The 22001-nt window shown below is 34.2% G+C and overlaps 1 protein-coding gene across 11 annotated transcripts in view; it reads right to left on the bottom strand.

Moving 5' to 3' along the window:
* Nucleotides 1–1863: 1863 nt before the first annotated feature.
* SLCO1A2 (solute carrier organic anion transporter family member 1A2) overlaps nucleotides 1864–22001 on the bottom strand; it is a 117675-nt gene continuing 97537 nt past the window's right edge. For all 11 annotated transcript variants that reach the window (XM_039223591.1, XM_039223595.1, XM_039223593.1 and 8 more), the window contains 5 exons: nucleotides 19815–19980; nucleotides 18700–18872; nucleotides 12407–12471; nucleotides 11751–11868; nucleotides 1864–2459 (listed from right to left, as the gene is read on the bottom strand). In XM_039223591.1, coding sequence (XP_039079522.1) covers nucleotides 2240–2459; nucleotides 11751–11868; nucleotides 12407–12471; nucleotides 18700–18872; nucleotides 19815–19980 — 742 coding nt within the window. In that variant the 3' untranslated portion in view covers nucleotides 1864–2239. The remainder of the gene's footprint in view (nucleotides 2460–11750; nucleotides 11869–12406; nucleotides 12472–18699; nucleotides 18873–19814; nucleotides 19981–22001) is intronic.

The following is a 22001-nucleotide window of genomic DNA, read 5'->3' as shown; positions in this document are numbered from 1 at the left end:
TATTTTATATTTTAATTTCTATATCATTAATTTTTGCTCTAATCTTTATTATTTTCCTCCTTCTTCTGGCTTTAGGATTCATTTGTTGTTCTTTTTTTTAGTTCCTTTAAATATAAGGCTAGGTTGTTTATTTGAGATTTTTCTTACTTCTTGAGATAGGCCTATATCGCTCTTTACTTCCCTTTTCAGAGTGTTTTGCCTCATTCCAAAGGTTTTCATTTGTTTCCATGTATTTTTTACATTTATTTCTTTGATTTCCTGGTTGACCCATTCATTGTTTACTGGCATGTTGTTTAGCCTCCATGTATTTGTGGTCTTTCCAAGTTTTTTTTCTTCTGGCTGACTTCTAGTTTCATAGCTTGAGGTCAGAAAATGTGCATGGTTTGATTTCAATTTTTTTTTTTTTTGAGGCCTTATTTGTGGCCTAATAGAAGTTCTCTTCTGGAGAAGGTCCCATGTGCACTTGAAAGGAATATATATTCTGCCCTTTTAGGAGGAAATGTTCTGAATATATCTGTTAAGTCCTTCTGTTCTACTATGCCATTCAAAGCCATTCATTCCTTGTTTATTTTCTGTTTAAATGATCCGTCCACTGATGTCAGTGGAATGTTATAAAATTCCCTCCTGTTATTGTATAGATAATTGGATACAAAATTCTGACTGCAGATTTTTCTCATTCAGCATGTTGAATATATCATGCCATTCCCTTCTCGCTTGCCAAGTTTCTGTTGAAAAATAAATATCCAGCTATCCTATAGGTCTTCTCTTGTAAGTTAAAGACTTCTTTTGCCTTGCTGGTTTTAAGATTGTTTCTTAACCACCATATTTTGCAAATTTAATTATAATGTATCTTATTGTTGGCCCGCTTTTGTTGATTTTGATGAGAGTCCTCTGTCTCTCCTGGATATGGGTGTCTGTTTTCTTTCCACGATTAGGAAAATTTTGAGCAATTACTTCAAATAAAATTTATTCCACCTTTACTCCTTCCTCTTCTTCTGGGACTTTTATAATATGAATGCTAATAAATTTGATGGAGTCACTGAGTTCCTTGAGTCTATACTTGTGTTGTAAAATTCTTTCTCTCTTTTATTCAGCTTCATTATTTTCCATTATTTTGTCTTCTAGAGCACTAATTCATTCCTCTGTTTCTTCCAGCCTGCTGTTCATTTCATCAAACCTGTTTCCAATCTCACTTATTGAATTCTTCATCTATGATTCATTCTTTTTTTTTTAAACTCTTTTATCTCTTTGGTCTTAGTGATGGGTCTTAGTGATGTCTTCTATTCTTTTCTCAAGCCCAGTGAGTATCCTTGTGATTGTTGCTGTAAGTTCTCCATCAGGAATGTTATTTATATCTGTCTTGCTTAGATCTCTGTATGTGGCCTTAGCTTGTTTTTTTATTTGTGATAAATCTCTCTGTTGTCTGGGAAAATGTTCCTCTGACAATATCTGACAATATAGCTTTGAAGGATTAGTGATTTTTATAATATGATACTTTAATTCTTTGACACAGATTCTTGTTTTCAAAGAGAATTTAGTCACCAGGTTTGAACTGCTAAAAAAAATCCAACAATTTTGTTACATGATTTCTAATAAATTGACTCAACATGTCAGCATTCTGAACAAAATGAGCAAATATGACTTGAGTAATAAAGCAGAAAAAAATTGATAGCAGCTGATGGCATATTAATGAGTAATCTATATTAAAACAAGTATGTCTGGAATGAATAGGAAAATTTAAAGAACAGTTACAGAAAAAAAAATTCCTTAAAGAAACGTTAAAGAATTAAAAGACATCAGGTTTCTTCACATAAAAATGATGAATTTCACAGGATAAAAATATCAGTCTCTAAATAACCCCAATAACAAAGCAGAAATTTAATGGAATCAAACAGATTTTCATAATAAGAAATTTTTAAGATCACTTGGAAAAGGAAATGTGGAAAATATACCCTTATTTCACATGAGTTAAAAGAGAAATTGCTATTTTAACATAAAAATAAAACTGGCTCTAATATCCTGTTTTGAAGATGGTTATAAATGTCCCCTGAAGAAAATTTCAAATGCCATAGATGCTTAAGAAATACCATCAATGAATATTTTTTACCTTGGGTGAAAAAACAAAAAATTGAGATTCATAAAGATAAGAAAAAGCTACCCACTTACCCCTATTGATTTTAAAAGCAGTTAGGTTTACAAGTGTATTCCACAACTCTGAGAAGCATAATATTATAGGGCATTACAATTTAGTTTTCAATTCTTTATCATTCAAAACTTTGGAATTTTGGTCCATATCTTTGCACTCAGTTTCCTTCCCTGTAACTTTTGCCTCTATAAGCACAGTTCCTGAAGAGGCATTTTCACCAGGTAGATGACAATTCTTCAAAATATTTAGGACTAAAAAGGCTGGAATATAGCTTAATCCTCTTAGAGCTGCTGGCAAGCCAAGGTAGATGTATCTATGAAAAAAAGAAAGTTAAAACATATTAAGCTTACTTAGTGTGGTGAGTACAAGCTAGTTTTGAATATCTTAATTATTAATATTTCATTCCTATGAGGCCAACAGTAGCTAATTGTCTTGCAAATCAATCTTATATAAGCAAATTTGCTGAATTTACTTATTAATTCTGTTTGTTAAATGTGTTTTGGAAATTTTCATCTAGAAAACTCACACTTCTTTTCTTATCTTTGGAGTTTTATAAATCTTTTTACTTCAAATCGGACCCCTGCTTTAAATGCAATATTGATAACAACAGCAGTTTTATTCTAGTATTTAGTAAGAATGCTTCCAAAGAATCACCATCAATTGTGTTATATACTCTGTGGAGGGTTTTGATGGCTTTTTAAAAATGTTTATTTATTTTGAGAGAGACAGAGACACAGAGAGAGAGAGCGTGCTCAGGGCAGGAGCAGAGAGAGAGAGGGAGAGAGAATCCCAAGAAGGCTCCATGCTCAGTATGAAGCCTGACACAGGGTTCAATCTCAAAACTGCGAGATCATGACCTGAGCCAATATCAAGAGTTAGACACTTAATCAACCGAGGCACCCAGGCCCCCTTAGATGACCTTATCCAGGTTAAGAAAGTTCCTCTTTTATTCTGAATTGCTCAAAGTTTCATTATGAATGTGTAAAGTATCACCAAATCATTTTTGTACATATAGTTAGCAGAACATCCAGGATTTTACCCCTTTTATTGTGTTAATAGAGTATAATAGGTTAATATATTTTTCTGATATTGAACCATCCTTGCATGCCTAATATAAATTCTGTTAGTTTTTATACATTATTAGATTTGATTTATTAATTTTTTATTTAGAAATTTTGCATGTATTTTTATAAGTTAAATCAGCTTATACCTTTTCCCTTGTACTGAACTTGTCCAATCTGAATATCATGACTGTACTAGCTTTGTAAATGATTTGGGAAATTTTCCCTTTTTTTCCATTGCTTAGAATGACTTACATTATTCAGAAATCATCAGTTCATTGAAAGTTGGTAAAACTTGTCTTAAAAGAATCTGGACTTGATGCCTTTAGAGGATGAGAATTTTTCGCTGATTCACATTTTTAAATAGTTCTGAAAATATTCATGTTTTCTACGTGTTTATAGTAAAATTTGATAATATATATTCATCTATAAAACTCTCTATTTAATCTTTCCAAATTGCTGTATGTAAAATTCCTAAGTATTTGTACTTATATTTCCTTTTTTAATTCTTCATAGTGTTTATTTGTGCCCCCTCTCTATTTGCATTTCCAGATTATTGTTGTTATATTTTAATCTTTTCAAAAAACAATATTTTATTTTTTTGGTTACCTCTATGATCTGTAGTCTATTTAAGAATGTCAGCATCTTTTTATTTCATCTTTTTTTTTTACTTCTAAAATTTTATAATGAACCACTTCAAGAATATAGGGGGGGAAAGTTAAAAAAAATGTTTATATTTAACACCCAGGTTTTTTTTTAATGATTAAATTTTGGAGTGCCTGGGTGACTCAGTCAGTTAAGCATCCAACTTTTGATTTCTCTCAGGTCATGATTTCACTATTTGTGGATTTGAGCCCCATGTTGGGCTCTGCACTGACAGTATGGAGCCTGCTTAGGATTCTCTCTCTCTCTCTCTCTCTCTCTCTCTCTCTCTCAACCTCTCTCTCTCTCTCTCTCTGCCCCTCCCCTGCTTGCTCACTTTTTCTTTCTCTTTCTCTCAAATTTTTTTTTAAAAACATTAAAAAAATCTTTAAAGGGGTGCCTGGGTGGCTCAGTTGGTTAAGACTCTGACTTCAGCTCAGGTCATGATCTCACAGTCTGTGAGTTAAAGCCCCACAATGGGCTCTGTGCTGTCAGTTCAGAGCCTGGAGCCTGCTTCAGATTCTGTGTCCCTCAATCTCTGCCCCTCCCTGACTCATGCTCTGTTTCTCTCTGTCTCTCAAAAATATGAATGAATGTTGAAAAAAATTTTTAATCTTTTTAAAAAATAAAAATAACATGATTAAATTTTGGCATTCTTATTTCAGGGTAATTCAAAAGAAGACATTAATACATTTAATCCCTTGTGTACCCCTATGATTTTATCTTTTAGCCATTGCAAGATGTATGACTATCTTGGATTTTATGAATTTTGTTCTTAGTTTATTTTTCTAGGTTTACAAAGTATGTGTATATATTTATAACATATATAATTACATTGTATGTACTTACATTTTAGATAATTGGCATAACAGTATACATTTTATTCTGAACATTTCTGTGTTAGCCCCTCTTTTTAAAACTATGCTTATACATCCAGTTCTACTTTATTTATCTTTAACTATTGCACCACATTTCAATGTGTGAACATGTCACAATTTAATCCAGTTTCCTATTGGACACTTGTATTATTTAACTTTTTTTCTATTATCAACAATACTGCAATGAATCTCCTTTTACATGTCTCTGTGTATGTGAGCAAGAGTTTCTCTAAAATATGTCTCAGGGCCTTTGAGTACACAACTTAGCAATTGCCCAAATGTTTTCTTCTATTGTTTTTATTTACTACCAACATTCTTCATGGTCTCTAGTGTCTTCTGTCATAAAGAAAATTTGGAGATTTATGTTTAGTGATATTTGCTCATTTCTTGCTCTTTGGTTTGCTTTTTTTTTTTTTTCAACTGAAACCCAAAGCAATAAGGATGAGAGATATGTGGTTGTATTTTTGCTGATGACCTACCTGCTACTGGTTTAATTGTTATTTCTTTGTAAGCCATCTATTTATTTCTCTGGTAACTTTTATGGTTTTTTTTTCCTTTATCTTGAATGTTTGTAATTTTACTCTGGTATGCACATTTACATATTTTTTGACTGTGCCTTAAAATATAACTTTGAAGTGAAAATTCATGTCTCAAATTGTAGAAAATTCTAAGCCATTAAATTTTTAAATTTAATGCCATTTTCTCTATTCTCTTTCTAGAAACTTTTTGAGGTTTATGCTTTATTTGTTAATTTGTCTTTAATATTACTTAGGTGTTTATTTTTGTTGAGTCAGTTCATATTGTTGATTTATATTCTAGATAAATTCTTCTGTACTCTCTTCTCGTTTACCAATTCTCATTTTAACTATATTAACTTCAACTTTATTATATACTTAGAATTCCTTTTATTATCTCAGTGATATACATTTGATCTCTAATATTTCTCAGCTTTTTCATATTCTTATTTCTGCTTGATTTTTCTTTTTCACTTCTTGTTCATTTTTAATGGATGTTATGCCATTTATTTATAAATTTTAATCCTATTGAGGTAGCTAAGCATACTTATCTTTTTTGTTTGAAAGTTCTTTATTTCTTTTTTTGTTTTTACAAATAGTTTATTATCAAGTTGATTTCCATAGAACACCCAGTGCTCATCCCCACAAGTGTCCTCCTCCATGCCCATCTCTTCCCTCACCCCCCACACCCATCAGTCCTCAGTTTGTTCTCAGCATTCAAGAGTCTCTCATGGTTTTCCTCTCTCCCTCTCCCCCACTATTTCCCCTCTTCTTTTCCCCCATGGTCCTCCGTTAAGCTCCTCCTAATCCTCCTATACGTGCAAAAATATGATATTTGTCCTTCTCTACCTGACTTATTTCACTCAGCATAACACCCTCAAGGTCCATCCATGTTGCTACACATGGCCAGATTTCATTGTTTCTCATTGCCATGTAGTATTCCATGGTATAGATAGACCACATCTTCTTGATCCATTCATCCGTTGATGGACACTTAGGCTCTTTCCGTTTTGGCTATCGTTGAGAGTGCTGCTATGAACATTCGGGTCCATGTGCCCCTATGCAGCAGCACTCCTATATCCCTGGGTTAATTCCTAGCAGTGCTATTGCTGGGTCATAGGGGAGTTCTGTTGTTAATTTTTTGAGGAACCTCCACACTGTTTTCCAGAGTGGCTGTACCAGTTTACATTCCCACCAACAGTGTAGGAGGGTGCCCGTTTCTCCGCTTCCTCGCTAGCATCTAGAGTCCTCTGATTTGCTCATTTTAGCCACACTATCTCAGTGTGGTTTTGATTTGTATTTCCCTGATGAGGAGGGATGCTGAGCATCGTTTCATGTGTCTGTTGGCCATCTGGATGTCCTCTTTGGAGAAGTGTCTGTTCATATCTTCTGCCCATTTCTTCACTGGGTTGTTTTTTGGGTGTGGAGTTTGGTGAATTCCTTATGTATTTTGGATACTAGTCCTTTACCTGATATGTCATTTGCAACTATCTTTTCCCATTCCATCAGTTGTCTATTAGTTTAATGGATTGTTTCCTTTGCCGTGCAGAAGCTTTTAATCTTGATGAGGTTTCAATAGTTTATTTTTGCTCTTGATTCTTTTGCTTTTGGGGATGTGTCAAGTAAGAAATTGCTGCGGTAGAGGTCAATAAGTTTGCTTCCTGCTTTATCCTCTAGGGTTTTGATGGTTTCCTGTCTCGCGTTCAGGTCCTTTATCCATTTTGAGTTTATTTTTGTGTATGGTGTGAGAAAATGATCTAGTTTCATTCTTCTGCATGTTGCTGTCCAGTTCTCCCAGCACCATCTGTTAAAGAGGCTTTCTTTTTTCCATTGGATACTCTTTCCTCTTTTTCAAAGATTAGTTGGCTGTATACTTTTGGGTCCAGTTCTGAGTTCTCAGTTCTATTCCATTGGTCTATATGTCTGTTTTTGTGCCAATACCATACTGTCTTGATGATGACAGCTTTGTAGTAGAGGCTAAAGTCTGGGATGGTTATACCTCCCATTTTGGTTTTATTCTTCAATATTACTTTGGCTATTCGGGGTCTTTTGTGGTTCCATACAAATTTTAGAATAGTTTGTTCTAGTTTTGAGAAGTATAAGCATACTTATTTTAAAGCCTTTGTCAAACTCCTATATTATATTCAGTTTAATCTGGAATGAAGTCATGCTTCAGTTGGTAACTTATGTGCTTATCTTTTTTACCTTTAGATTTGTTAATGTGTTTTTAAGTTTTAGCTTGCAAAACTAAAGAATGTTGAATGTTTTGTTGTTGTTCTTATTGACTATTTGTTCTGGTTTTCTTTCTCTGAATTTATTCTTCCAAATTTGTTCTGTTTGCTCTTTCTCTGTATTTATTCTTCCAAATCTAAAGCTTTCCCTTTGTTTCTGAGGCCAGACTGAGTTTTTATAAGGGTGATTTTTTTATAGTGATACTGAAATTAATCACAATGAGAGTAGATTGCTTGGTCTGGTTCTTGGATGTATCTATGTCTTATTTCCTCCTTAGTAACACAGCAATGATGTGCCAAAGGGATTCTTTTAAAATCTCTTTTACAAAGAGGTTTACATTTGTTTCTTAAGAGTGCTATACCAATGTACCACAAATTTGATGCCATAAAACAAAGTAAATTTACCCTCTCACAGTTCTGGAGGCTAGAAATCTGAAGTCAAAGTGTTGGCAGGGCCAGGCTTCCTCTGCAGGCTCCAGGAAAGAATCCTTCCATGACTCTTCTTACCAGACAGCAGCAATCGATAGCATTCCTTGCTTTCTAGATGCAAGTCTGAAATCTCTACCTGTGTCTCCACACAGCATTCATCCTGTGTATATGTGTCTCTGTGCCTCCTATCCTCTTCTTATAAGGACACTGGTGATTTGATTTAGGGCCCACTATAATCCAGAAAGGCCTCATATTAATTTGACTAATTTAAAGACTTATTTCCAAAAAAAGAGTTATTACTAAATTAAGTCATATACTGAGGTTATGGGTGGACGTGAAATGTTGAGGGGCACAACTCAACCCAGTTCAAGGGTATTCAGTATCTCATGGATTAAGCATTAAATATGGATCTAATCTCTTGGCACCTTGGAAGTACTTTATTTTCTCTTTGGAAACTGATCATCCAGAAATCACTTCCTATTTCTAGGCTTAGAAGCTTTGCACTTAGCCTTTGTACTCAGCTTTTATTTATTCCTTAATGTTACTGTTCAGTTTCTACTTCAGGAAGACTGGATGTCCAGTATGATGTTTGTATTATCTTTGAACCCAGATATATCCCTTTCAAATTTAAAATTGTACCTATTGTTCTTATTTGAAATAAGAAATATATCAATACATAACTTACTGAATAACTTATCAGTCTTTTCTACCTTATTTGAAGTTACAATGTTGTCCTTTTTCTAAATAATGAGTACGTTTATTTTTAGTCTTTTAAAATATATATATATATATATATATATACACATATACATTTAAAGTTCAAAATATACTTTTGAGTATTATTTTAGCTTTGTCCCACAAATTTTCCTATTCAGTGCTTTCACTGATGTAGAGTTCTAGTTATTTCATTATTTTTATTATAATTTATGCTTTGACCTATAAGTAATTTCAAATGTGAGGTTTTGGTAACATTTTATTATAGATTTCTAATTGTATTGCATTATGGACAGAAAACAGTGATTGTAAGGTATCAACACATCTTTTTTTAACTTTGTGACATTAGATTTATTTGTAATAAATGTTTTTTATAGGCTTGAGAAAAAGATATATTCTATTCCTTAGGATTGTTTAAATTACTATATATCCATTAGATAACTCTTGTACAAATTGATAATTCAAATTTTTCTGTATCCTCACTAACTTTTTGCCTATATCATATATTTTCTTCTTGGAAAAGTGTGTTGAAATTTTCCACTCTGTAGATTTCTTCTTGTAATTTTGTAATTTTTTTGTTTTATATATTTGAGGTTAAGTTGATAGATACATATGAGTTCATGACTGTTACATATTATTGATAAAGTGTTTTTAGTATTAAGTAATGTCCTTATTTAACTCTGTTCATCTTTTTCACCTTAAATTCTATTTTGTTTTTTAGTCATTAATATACCACAGAAGCTTGATTTAATATCTGCCTAGTATGTTTTTCCTGACCTTTATCTTCAATCTTTCTTTACATATATTTTTAACCTATATCTTGTGAACAACATATAGCTGGAATTTTGAAAACACTGAAACTCACATGAAAGTATCTTATAAGAATCAAGTTCCGTTGGTTCACATTCATTGTGAAACCTGATGTAGTTATGCTTATTTTTTCAACTTATTTTGTGTGCTTTTATTTTCCTATTTCATTCTTCTATTGAACTTTCCTTTATCTTTTTATTTCTTTTATTAGCTTGGAATAAATATAAGTGGCCATCCTTATAACTTTACAATTTTGGCAGAATTTAAAGTTAATCAGTATTTCTATTCTTTGAGCTGTAAAAGAATCCTAGATCTTCACTGGATTTTAAGCTGACAGTTTAGCCTGCCACAGTTGCATGGATGCTAGCTGAAGAATCAAGACTTCCAGGTCAGAGACGAAGGACATTGTTACTCACAGTACAGCAGTCATCACAAGCTTCATTTTCAGGTTGGTTTTCCCTAACCTTCAAGTCCCAAAGGAATCACACCATGGGAGACCTATGTGAATTCTGTGCACACAATGGGTTTGGGTCACAGCTAAGAAATCCTGAATTTAGGAAATCTCATTCTTCTAAATGTGTTGGAAGCAAATCTGCCCACCTTAACCCTAGAGAGAGTTATTACTTTTATCACCCTAGACAGCAAACTCTGTTCCATAGGAAAACATCATCTATATCTTCCAAGATCATGTACCATCCAAACATCCTTGAAAAGACAGTCCACAACAAAAGCCTCTGCTAACAAGATCTGCAGAAATGTAAGAGACCCATGGGGAACTATTTGCCAACAATACCCGCCTCCTGTTTCTACACTACATTAACATCTGGTAAGTTTTCTCATGAGTACACCTTATCAGCCACTCTAATTAATCTGACGGATAGAGGATGCTACCAAATATAACTGTCTTGTCTAAAATAGCATTTAATTAAGGCTACTATCAACAGGAATCCTGGCAGTAGGATGAGGCCTATCTATACCAGTGATCCTCTGGGTGTCTCAACTGTGAAGCAAACTAATTGTGTGCACAGTATGTGTGTGGGCCCAACTTCACATTACCTCCCAACAACTTTAGGGGAACAGAGAACTGATGAAAACATGAATCTCATGCTGTCTGCTCTCTTCATAGTACTTGCCATATATCCTTGTACTAATCAAAATAAGACCTTAGAATGTTCTAAACAATGCTAAATTGTTTTTTAGTAAATGAAAGAATTTTTGTACTGCCCTATCGACAGAAATTAATACAAATCTAAACAAAATTCAGGTCTCCAAATAAATAAGAACATTGAACTGGAGCAAATGGAATTTTTTTGTTCAAAAACACATTATCTTGAGTTTTGTTTAAAATCAGACTTACACTAGCAAAAGAATAAGCTTTTAAGAGACATGAAGATTATTGTGTCAGCAGAATGTAATGAAGGAGAGAAAATATTATTTTGAAAAGTAGAGGTAGATGTAAAAGGAAGTAAAGATTCAGGATAGAAAGGTGTTGAAATGATGTAGGATGCAATGAGGATACTTTAAAGAGTAATATAATTTCTAACGGTAGGTTTTGTACAGGTATTACCTTCAATAATATGTTGATTGCAACCTTTAGCAAAGATCATTTTGTTTTGTTTTTTATAATTTTTTTATGTTTTACTTATTTCTGAGACAGAGAGACAGCATGAGCAGGGGAGGGTCAGAGAGAGAGGGAGACAGAATCTGAAACAGGCTCCAGGCTCTGAGCTAGCTGTCAGCACAAAGCCCGACTGGGGAGCTTAAACCCACTAACCGTGAGATCATGACCTGAGCCGAAGTTGGATGCTCAATTGACTAAGCCACCCAGGCACCCCAACAAAGGTCATTCTGAAAGGCTAGGTTAAGGAAGTCATCCATTCTTATATTTACCAAGTATTTTGAAAATATTGAGGAAATAAAATTCTAGTATATAAGTAAGGAATAGAGACATAGAATTAGCATATGTTCTGGAAACACAGCCAAAAGTAGTATATTACCTGAAAACGAAGATATTATACATGAATGGTGCCATTTTATGTACAGTCTGTGCTTAGAAAGCAATCTTTTAAAAAATTATTATCTTGGGGCGCCTGGGTGGCTTAGTCGGTTAAGCGTCCGACTTTCGCTTGGGTCATGATCTCGCGGTTCGTGGGTTCGAGCCCCGCGTCGGGCTCTGTGCTGACTGCCAGCTCAGAGCCTGGAGCCTGTTTCAGAGTCTGTCACTCCCTCTCTCTCTGACCCTCCCCTGCTCACGCTGTCTCTCTCTCTCTCTCTCCTAGAAATAAATAAAAATTTAAAAAAAAAATAAAAATTATTATCTTTACCTGAAGTTGGCAGAATCATAAATTCTGCATGCTCCTGACTCACCACATTTCAAAGTTCCCCAGTGTAAACATGTGGAATCCACTAAAGCTCCAAAATATATAGGTGCAGGAATTCCAGCTACAATTAAAGAGGGGGCAAAAAAAGCCAACAACAAGGTAAGAATTGAGGTACATTATTTCGTTTGCAAACATTTCCGTTTTCTCTATTTGTAGAATAAATAAAGTATGAATTAAATACTTTACATTTAATTTAGCTATTAGAAATTGCTACTTTTACTATAACATTTCTGTTATAAAGGATAAGTAATGTGATAGATAAATGCAATAAATTATTGATATTGAAAAATATTGAATTAATGACTATATTTTTTTCTGTAATGTTTTGAACCAATCATGTATACATTTTACTTCAACAAAGCATTTTTTGTTCATTTGCTTTTCAAATCTTATAATAGATGAAAAGTAGAATTAATTCAGATAGGCCTTTTTCAAGTAAAAAGGGGAAATTCTACATTTCTTCTTGTACTTTATTCTCATACAAATTACTAAGTGCTACAAACAGAAGGGATATTTGTTAGACTTGGAGAGAACAATTTCATTTACTTAGTATTTAATTGTGGTCTGATATGATGTTGGAAAAAAATAACAATTTTTACCAAATACTCTTGTGCAAAATGTATGTAACCCCACACCAAGAGACTTCTCTTCAGGCTTGATACACCTAAAAAATAATTAAATTCATAAATAAAATTAAAATAGAGATGTAAACACTGTTATAGTTTCTTTTTTTTTTTTTAATATTTTTTTTAACGTTTTATTTATTTCTAGGAGAGAGAGAGAGAGAGAGAGACAGCGAGCGAGAGAGAGACAGTGTGAGCAGGGGAGGGTCAGAGAGAGAGGGAGTCACAGAGTCTGAAACAGGCTCCAGGCTCTGAGCTGGCTGTCAGCACAGAGCCCGACGCGGGGCTCGAACCCATGAACCGCGAGATCATGACTTAAGCGAAAGTCGGACGCTTAACCGACTAAGCCACCCAGGCGCCCCTGTTATAGTTTCTTTTAAAAAAATGTTTGTAAATGCTGGTAACACACTGGGCACTAGAACATGTATTTTTGCACGCTCAGATCTTGATTATTCAAGGCCTGATTATCCAGTTTGTAGCCTACACAGGAGCCCTACTTTTGATTCTTGGTATTTTACCCATCATTTTTTGCTCATTTATCTCTATGAGAATGTTATCAAAGAACAAAATATTTCATATTAGTTTCTATCCCAATATCCATTGAAGCAGTAGTTCTTATTGAAGCAGTAGTTCTTGATTAAACCTTCAGCCTAAAACAAGAATAATTCAATCCTAGCTGTATTTAAGTTACAGAAAATCCAAAAATTATATAAGTAAATGAAAGGCAGAAAGAAGACAAGAAGAAAAATTTTCAAAGGAATGTGACAAAGAAATCCAAAGCAAACATATTTTAAGTGATTTGGTATCATTTCAGGAGTCACACAGATCTCTCCATTCTCTCCAAAAATCCCCCCACTTTTCCACTGTTGCCTGAAATCTCTATATGTAGAAATAGAGACTGTAATTCTGCAGCGGACCTTCATGTGTCTCACTCATACCAACATCACCATGGCCAGCCCCTCAAAGAATTCACTTTCAGACTTCCACAGTATTCCCTCCCTTTTCTTCCCTGATTAACTCAAAGCTGAGAAAATTAAAGTAGCTTTCTTCACAAAAGTATACAATATATTTTTAGCAAAAATATCATCTTATTGGCATTTTCTTAACATAAGGGTTTTGCTGAATTTGAGAAACCTCATAGGTTGATCTATACATTATCTACCTGACACACGGGTTATTTAGACAACATCAGTGATTCATTTAGAAACAGGTAAGAGAAGCCACAAGACCTAGTGTGACCCTCTTGGTCCAATGGTTTCCATTTAATACAGAAAATAGGGCATTTAAGTTTTACTGAAGAATTTTTATTTCCTTTCTATCTCTAATATACCACTCATTGATCTCACAGAAGTGTGAAATACTAATTTTAACTGTTATTATTTAAACTGTTTCAACAGTTTAAACTATTCTACAAACTCTGTCATTGATTGGCATTGATTATAACATCAATTTCTAGAACCCAGGAATCAGAAACAGCATGCACATCATGGGAAAATGCAGAGAGAAATTCAAATTGTTCTTTAAACTGGCAGAGTAGCATTGATGCTCCATCCATTTACCATCATGGTAGGAGATCCAGGGGGATCCCACAAAAATAGAGACAGCACAAGTATAATAATAAAAGTCCAGGTGTTAAATTCTATAATATGACTCCAGCAAGAGATGGGAGAAGAGAATAGAGACAGTAAGAGAGCATGATTAAGTACTTGTTTTATTAGGAGGTAGATATTAATACTGAAAAGCTTTAAAATTGATGAGCAAAACCTAAGTGTAATTAAGAATTTCAATAATCAGTCTGACCATTTGAAAGACGCAGCTTTCAAAGCAGAAGAAGAAAATCCAATATATACAGTGGTTTCCCCTTATCTGTGGTTTCACTTTCCACAGTTTCAGTTACCCACAGTCAACTTTGGTCTGGAAGCAGGTAGTTCTCCTTCTGACATATCATCAGATCAATAGCAACTGAATGCTACAGTCCATATATCACAAGGGCTCCATCATTCACCTCATTTTATCTAATCATGGAAGCATTTTACCATCTCACATCATCTCAAGAAGAAAAAGGGTGAGTACAGCACAATGTGATATTTTGATAGAGAGACCACATACACTTAACTTTCATTACAGTATATTATAATTTTCCTATTTTATTATTAATTATTGTTGTTAATCTCTACTGTGCCTAGTTTATAAATTAGACTTTATCACAGTTATATATATTTAGGAAAAAGCATAAAATATATAGGGTTTATTACTATCCATGGTTTCAGGCATCCACTGGGGATCTGAATATATATACCTTGCAGATAAAGGGGTACGATGTATGATGGAGAGCAAAAAAATAATAATAGTAATAAAGTCAAATAAATAGAATATACTAAATAAAACAGCAAAAAAGAGTCTTATCACAATAATTACAAGAAATCTAAGTGAGCGGTTGTCTGGGTGTCTGGGTGGCTGAGTTGGTTAAGTGTCAGACTCTTGGCTTTGGCTCACATCATGATTTCACGGTTCATGAGTTTGAGCCTTGCATCAGGCTCTGTACTGTCAGTGTGGAGCTTGCTTGGGATTACAAAATCATATGTAGCAAATTGTCTATGAAGCAAAATGAAAGATTGAAGATTGAAAATAAAGGAAAAGGAAAAGATATAATACGTAACAATGAACCAAAAGAAAGCTAGAACATCCATTTTAATAAGAAACCAAATATAATCCCCTGAAAGAAATAACTAAAAGATAAAGAAGAAAATTAAGTGATGCTAACAATAGGAATACAATGATCAAAGGCATCCTATAATAGAACCTCCAAATGTATAAATTAAAGAACTGAGAGAATTATAGGGAGAAATACATCGGCAATATTTACAGATTTGAACACCCATCTCTGAAAATCTGATGAATTAACGCAGATAAAATCAAGAATACATTTACTAAATTTAGATAACACAATGCTTTACTTCAATCCAAGAGATATGGGAACTAATACCCAAAATTCAGTTACACATTCTTTTCAGAAAGACATGAAATACTAAAAAAAAAAAGTGCTAGACCCCAAATAAAACCTTGATATTCCATCTCCCCAACCTGTAGTCTTCCAGAATAAGTTTCCTAAACAAAACATGGAGTAATAATAAATGATACCGATAGAAAATTCTTATAAATATGGAAATTACATAACACATTAATAAATAAACTTTGGTCTGGTGCAGCAAATCATAAACAAAGTTACAAAATAGTTAGAAATGAATTTCACAGAAAATACTAGTTGAGGCATTGCTAAAGCAGTATTTGGAAAGAAATGTATAGATTTATGTACAGTAGTCAGAATGAACAAATGATCTAAGTATTAAACAGTTGGGTAAACAAAAATATAGCAAGCTTAAAAGAAAAAAATTAAGAAGAGCAGGATTATATAAAATAAATATTAACAAAACCAAAAACTGCTTCTTTAAAAAGAGAAAAACAAAATGGGCCCCTGACAACATGATCAAGATAAAGTAAAGAAGGGGCAAATAAACAAAATATATAAGAAAAAAAAGGAAAACCTTTCAGATATGTCAGAGAATATCAGAATAATAAGGGATATTATAAACACCTATACACTAGCAAGCATACAAAGGTTTAAGTAGAAATGGAAAATGTGAATAGGCACTAATACTGAATAAATGGAAATAATCATATCACTGTCCCAATAAGCCCAAAGTATAAACACTTTCACAGGTGGATTTATATAACTTTCAACAGATATTTAGTGTAAATAGTTCCAGGAACTAAAAACTTGAAAATTTATCAATTCATTTTTTGGGACCTAGAATGAATCTAAAACAAACAAAAAAGAATAAAAAGTAATATGTCTTTTTACTTATCAACATAGATATAACAGTTTTAAATAATTATTTAAACAAACCAAATCATATATAAAAATATAATTACATATGGTTTTTTCAGCTATGCAAACAGTTCAACATAAGAATAATCTATTATTTTATTTTACTACACTAAAAATACTAAGTAGAAAAATTATAGAATCATAGATGCAGAAAAAATACATCTAATAACACTTAATACCTATTTCATTATTAAAAACTTAGAAGCTAGATGAAAACTACTGAAAAAATATAGCAAATATCATCATGGAAAAATGTATATGGTTTCCATTAAGATTATAAAAGTACAAGAATACTCACTATCATTACTATTATTTAACATAGTTTTGTAGGTCCTCATTGATGCTTTATGACAAATTTAAAAACTAAAGATGTGTAAGATTTAGAAGTGAAGAGATAGGGGCACCTGGGTGGCTCAGTTGGGTAAGCAACCAGATCATGACTTTGGCTCACGCAATGATTTCACAGTTCACGAGTTCAAGTGCCATGTCGAATTCTGTGCTGGTAGCATGCAGCTTGCTTAGGATTCTCTCTTTCTCCCTCTCTTTCTGTTCCTCTCCTGCTCATGCTCTGCCTCTCTCTGTCTCTCAAAACAAATAAATTTTTAAAAAAGGAACTGTATGTAAAAGGTAAAGCTATTAGGATAAAATTTAGGTGAATATTTGTATAAATTAGGAATATAAAAACACTTTTAAAATGTGACTCCCCAACACACAAACCCTAAGGGAATAAAACTGTAAGATTTCAGTACAACAAAATTTAGGATTTAATTTCATAAAAAATAGTATGAGAAATTAAAAGAAAGGTGAAAGACTATAAGATAATTGGATCATGTAAGCAATATTATATTAATATTTCTAATTTAGACAGTAATTAGCAAAATCACCAAGAAAAATATATGAAATATAATAGAAAATGAGCAAAGATAATCAAAAAAGCAACTTTTTATTACTTAAAAAATTTTTTAATGTTTCATTTATTCTTGAGAGGGAGAGAGAGAGACACAGAGCACGAGCGGGGGAGGGGAAGAGAGAGAGAGGGACACAGAATCAGAGGCAGGCTCCAGGCTCTGGGCTGTCATCACAGAGCCCGATTCAGGGCTCTAACTCACAAGCAAACCTGAGCTGAAGTCAAATGCTTTACTGACTGAGCCACCAAGAAGCCCCAAGATCAGTAAGCATCTTGAAGCAGAAGCCTAAATAGCTAAAAAAAATTTTTTTGAAGATGCTTAAACACACTGAATCAGGAAATCACATATTGAAACATCATTTAGCATCCATTTTGCACTCATTGGACTAGTCTGTCAGAAAGTTAGATAATGCCAAGTGTTAGTGAGGCTCTAAGAAAGCAGGAACTCTCATGTGGGGAAGGTGTGAGAACTTATCCGTACTAAGTAAGCAGTACTTGGTGAATGTAGGTATATGTGCCTTGTGAGCCAAAGCAAGATTTATAGCACAGCACCGCTCATGTGAATATAGGAACACGTACTCACAAAAAGATATTAGTCTTTTACAAAAGAAAATACATGTTTAAGTTCATATAGCTGTCATGTTAATATGGTTGCCTATGGTGAGAGGAAGTGAAAAATAGAATGAAAAAAAGCAAAATCAAACATGAGTGAAAACTTATCCCAGCTTATGAGGATAATGTGCTGTGAACTGAGAATCACAATGAACTTAAGTCTGCTTCAAGTTCCAATGAAATATGAAGAAGCAAGGGGAAAAACACAAATTTTGTTTACCAGAGATGTTTACAATTATGTACTAGACACGAAGAATGCAGGGATGACAAGAATGACAAGAACACACATAAGTCTGAATCTTAGCTCTGCAATGTCCTAGTATTGGAAAGCCCTTCATCACTCGTATTTCACAATAGCCTTGTAAAAGAGTCCAGCGTTTATTATTATGACTATTGTCTATTTAAAATGAAGCTCAAATAGACCAAGGGATCTGCCCAATGCCCTGTATATAGGAAGTGATGACACAGGCTTCTGACAGCTTTGCACTCTGCTGCCTAGGTTTGAATCATCTGAAATGACTGCAAGGCAACCACTCTCTACCCATCAAAATAATGATTTTATACAGTTTACACTAAAATATAAACATGTCTCTTCTTGTGTTAAACAACAAGAGGTTCACTAATTTAACTGCAAAATATAAGGAAGGAAAGATAGGGAGGGAAATGGCAAAAGATGAGTGTTTATATTCCCTAACTTTTAAAATTTTGTAAAATTCAACAATGCCTAGTGTGAAACTCTTAATAAGTGTTATATGCAAGCAGAGGATTCTTAGTTAAGGTGGGTCTAGGGTGCTTTCTTGGAAAAAGGTACTTTAATAAAGGACCCTAAAGGAATATAAATAAAGAAAATATTTTCTGTACCTTAGGAGAACCATATATCCAGGTATGGCAGATAAAGAATAAATGAAACTGCCAATTGCTGACAAGATTAAAAAGTACTGGAGCATCATGGAACAGTCATGTCCTTTGTCACACAGCCCAAGAACTGCAGATGAATTACCCGATGTTTGAATGCAGCTACAATTTTGGAACACCTGTCAGAAAATATTATCCTATTTAAGAAAGTAAATTTCAAACACAAATCACAAATATTTTGTACCTAGACAACTGGATCAAGGTAGAGACTGTTTATTCTCTTTATTCTCATCTCCCTTCTGGTGCCTCTGAGGATTATAGCAAAGCAAAACATTGAAGAGTGGTTTTAGAAAAATGATATTTATTTCTAAATATATGGAGTAAATTTGCAATAACTCAGCTACCCTGAATACATGCCTTTTAAAAACACATACTGTTTTTGTTATGAAACAAAGTATAACAAAATTTGTTTTTGAATACTCAGTTGAACTATTTAGATACTTATAAAACTGTTTCAAAAATACAGTTTATTTCAAAAACAGAGTAAAGTCAATCCTTTTAAAATTCTTAAGTTTCCAGTTTTTTATTAGAATTAAAAGTTGTATTTTACTTTATCACCAACCAACACTTAAATATAACATTTTTTAGATAAACAAAACAAAACAAAACCTAGTTCCATTTTCTTAAAAGAGCTGTAAGAATGTGAAAAACAGAAAATACATGCATACATCCATACAGGGGGAAAAGGGGGAAAAAAGAAAAGCAATTAGGTAGATAATTGATATCAGAACCACCAATTTTATCTCCATGATAAAAATACTTCAATCCAGAGTATTTTTAAAACAAATTACCTGGGTAATAATGCCAACTGCTATGAAATTAAATTTCAGTGATCAGTGTCTGCTATACTTAAATAATTTTTTGATTAAAAATAAGATCAGTGGTCAGATGTTACAGAGGTTTAAGATAAGATTTATAAAATAAACAGTAAATCAAGTGAACATACAGAAAAACTTTACTTTTACTTTTATCAAATGTGGGCCCAGTTCATGTGAGAAAGTTCTAGTGCAATACATAAAACCAAAGTTTTGTAACAAAAAAAGGCCAATAGAATGTGTTACCATGTTTCTTCCTGCTCCAGTGGATGTCTCACAACCAGCAAGACAAGCTGACATATATGACACACCATTGTTTCCACACACAGGATCCCATGTTTTAGTTGGACAGTTGCAATCCCTATTACAGTCAGCAAGGATGGCATTTCCCATATATAAATCTTGTTGTGTTCTGAAATGATTTAAAATAATGCATGGCTATTGAAAGACCATTTTCTTTTTCTTCTTTTCATCTTAATTCAAAACTATATTTCCTCCCCTTCCCAAAATAGAAACAGAAGCCTTCCAATTATCAATATGTAGCCTCAATACTATATCTCTGGCATAAAATATACCTGCTTTGGTGACCACATAGCCACTTTATCGATGATTTATTTCAGATAAACAATAACCAATAAACAAGTATTAATTGAGTGTCCATCATATGGAAGGTATTTTTCCAGGTATTATTAGAATTCAAAAATGATGATGACCTAATCCCTGTGGTTGATCCATATGGTAGAATTTAACAAGAGATCATATGTTATGAAAGCAACCTTGAAGATAAAAATCTGTAAATTCAGTTTATAATGCAGACATTACATTTAGCTTCAGATATCTAACTACTTGAGTAAATAAAGACATTCTTCTGGTATGAAGAGTGTCCAGGGTTCATCAAAATGGCAGCATAGTTTGTTTTTGATGACACACCCTCATAAGACCAATTAGCAGCTATCTATAGACAAGATACCATTGTAAAAATCCCAGAATCTGGGAATGAGGCTAACACACCCTCCTGGAGCACAAGGACCTAGAAGGACCACATTGGAAGAGTAAGAGGATCAGTTTCACTCTAATCAAATTGTACCTCCCCCAGGTTAGCACACCACCACACTGAGAAGGCGTCCCTGGCCCTACAATTTCTTCAGTGGGAAACGAAAGCCCAAGGTAGACATCAAGTCCTTTCAGCATTGTGGGATGTTACCCAGGAGGCCATTCAGGTCTCACTTCATGAGAATGACTAGAAGAATCTGCAGGCTTCTCTCATTAGAGATTAGATGGAAAAGAAGGGGGACAGGGATTACAGCAACAAGCACCCAGATCTTGGCAGACAGTATTCTTACTTGCAGCATTGTCCAAGTACATATCCCAGCCAGTGTTTCTACTTATCTACAGAGCTGAATGGTGGCTCCTTTTAGCCAAGAAGCTCAGTTGGCAATTCTTCTTGATTTGGGTTCCCAGTCAACAAACTATACTGGCTGTTGAACCTGTTCAGCTGCTTCATCTGAGCAGGGAAGCAAATTAACAGGCTTGCCTAATGACTGAGACATAGCTTCCAGTCCCACTCACCCAGAAAGTGTGGCCAAAGAACTTAGGAAGCCAGAGAGTCCATCCTACAGCCTGCTCAGTCTGGAAGCCAAGCTAATAGGCCTGCCCTACTGTTAAGCATAACCTCCGGCCCCACATAACCAAGAAGCCTGAACAGTAACCCAGGGCAGCCTCAGAGCCCAGACTACAGCACCACCCAGCAGTAAAGCCCAATCTTTGGCCTTATCCAATTGCTGAACACAGCCTAAATACTTGCTCAGGCAAAGAACCTAGCCAGTGACTCTGCCAAATCATGGAGCAAGCTTAAAGCCTCACCTAATGAGAGAAACTGGACAGCAATTCTGCCCAACCAGAAGATACAGTTTCTAGGACCACCCAACTCTGGAGTATTACTAGAAGCCTCTCCTCCAGAGATCCTGGCCAGCAACCTTCTTCAATAGCAGAGTACAGTCAGCAGCTTACCTGATTGTGAAGCCCATCCTGTGGCCCCACCCAACTTCAGGGCACATCTTGTGGCCCTTTCTGATCACAGAACACAGCCTGAGATCCCAGCCGAGCAGGAGCAATGGCAAGCCCAGTCCATCGCTCTGACCCACATGGTGAAGTCCAACCAGTGGCATCATCCTGCCAGGTGATATAGCCTACAACCTTGTCCAGCCAGAGGTGATTGCAAAGATCTACCAGTGGTCCCACTGAACTGCAGAGCACAGCCAGCAGCACTTCCCAATCAAAGAGCTGACCCAGTAGCCCATTTGAATGTGTAACCCAGCCAAGAATACCAGATAGGTTGAATTAAAAGAGAAATCCCAAAACACATAGTAATTAAACTGACAAAAGTCAGAGATGAAGAGAGAATTTTGAAAACAGTAAGACAAAGATGATTTG

The sequence above is a fragment of the Hyaena hyaena genome, unplaced genomic scaffold (genome assembly GCF_003009895.1).
Source record: "Hyaena hyaena isolate Hyena2069 unplaced genomic scaffold, ASM300989v1 scaffold_1393, whole genome shotgun sequence".
NCBI lineage: Eukaryota > Metazoa > Chordata > Mammalia > Carnivora > Hyaenidae > Hyaena > Hyaena hyaena.
The sequence above is the reverse complement of the archived record's forward strand: the minus strand, read 5'-3'. Positions and strand labels throughout refer to the sequence as shown.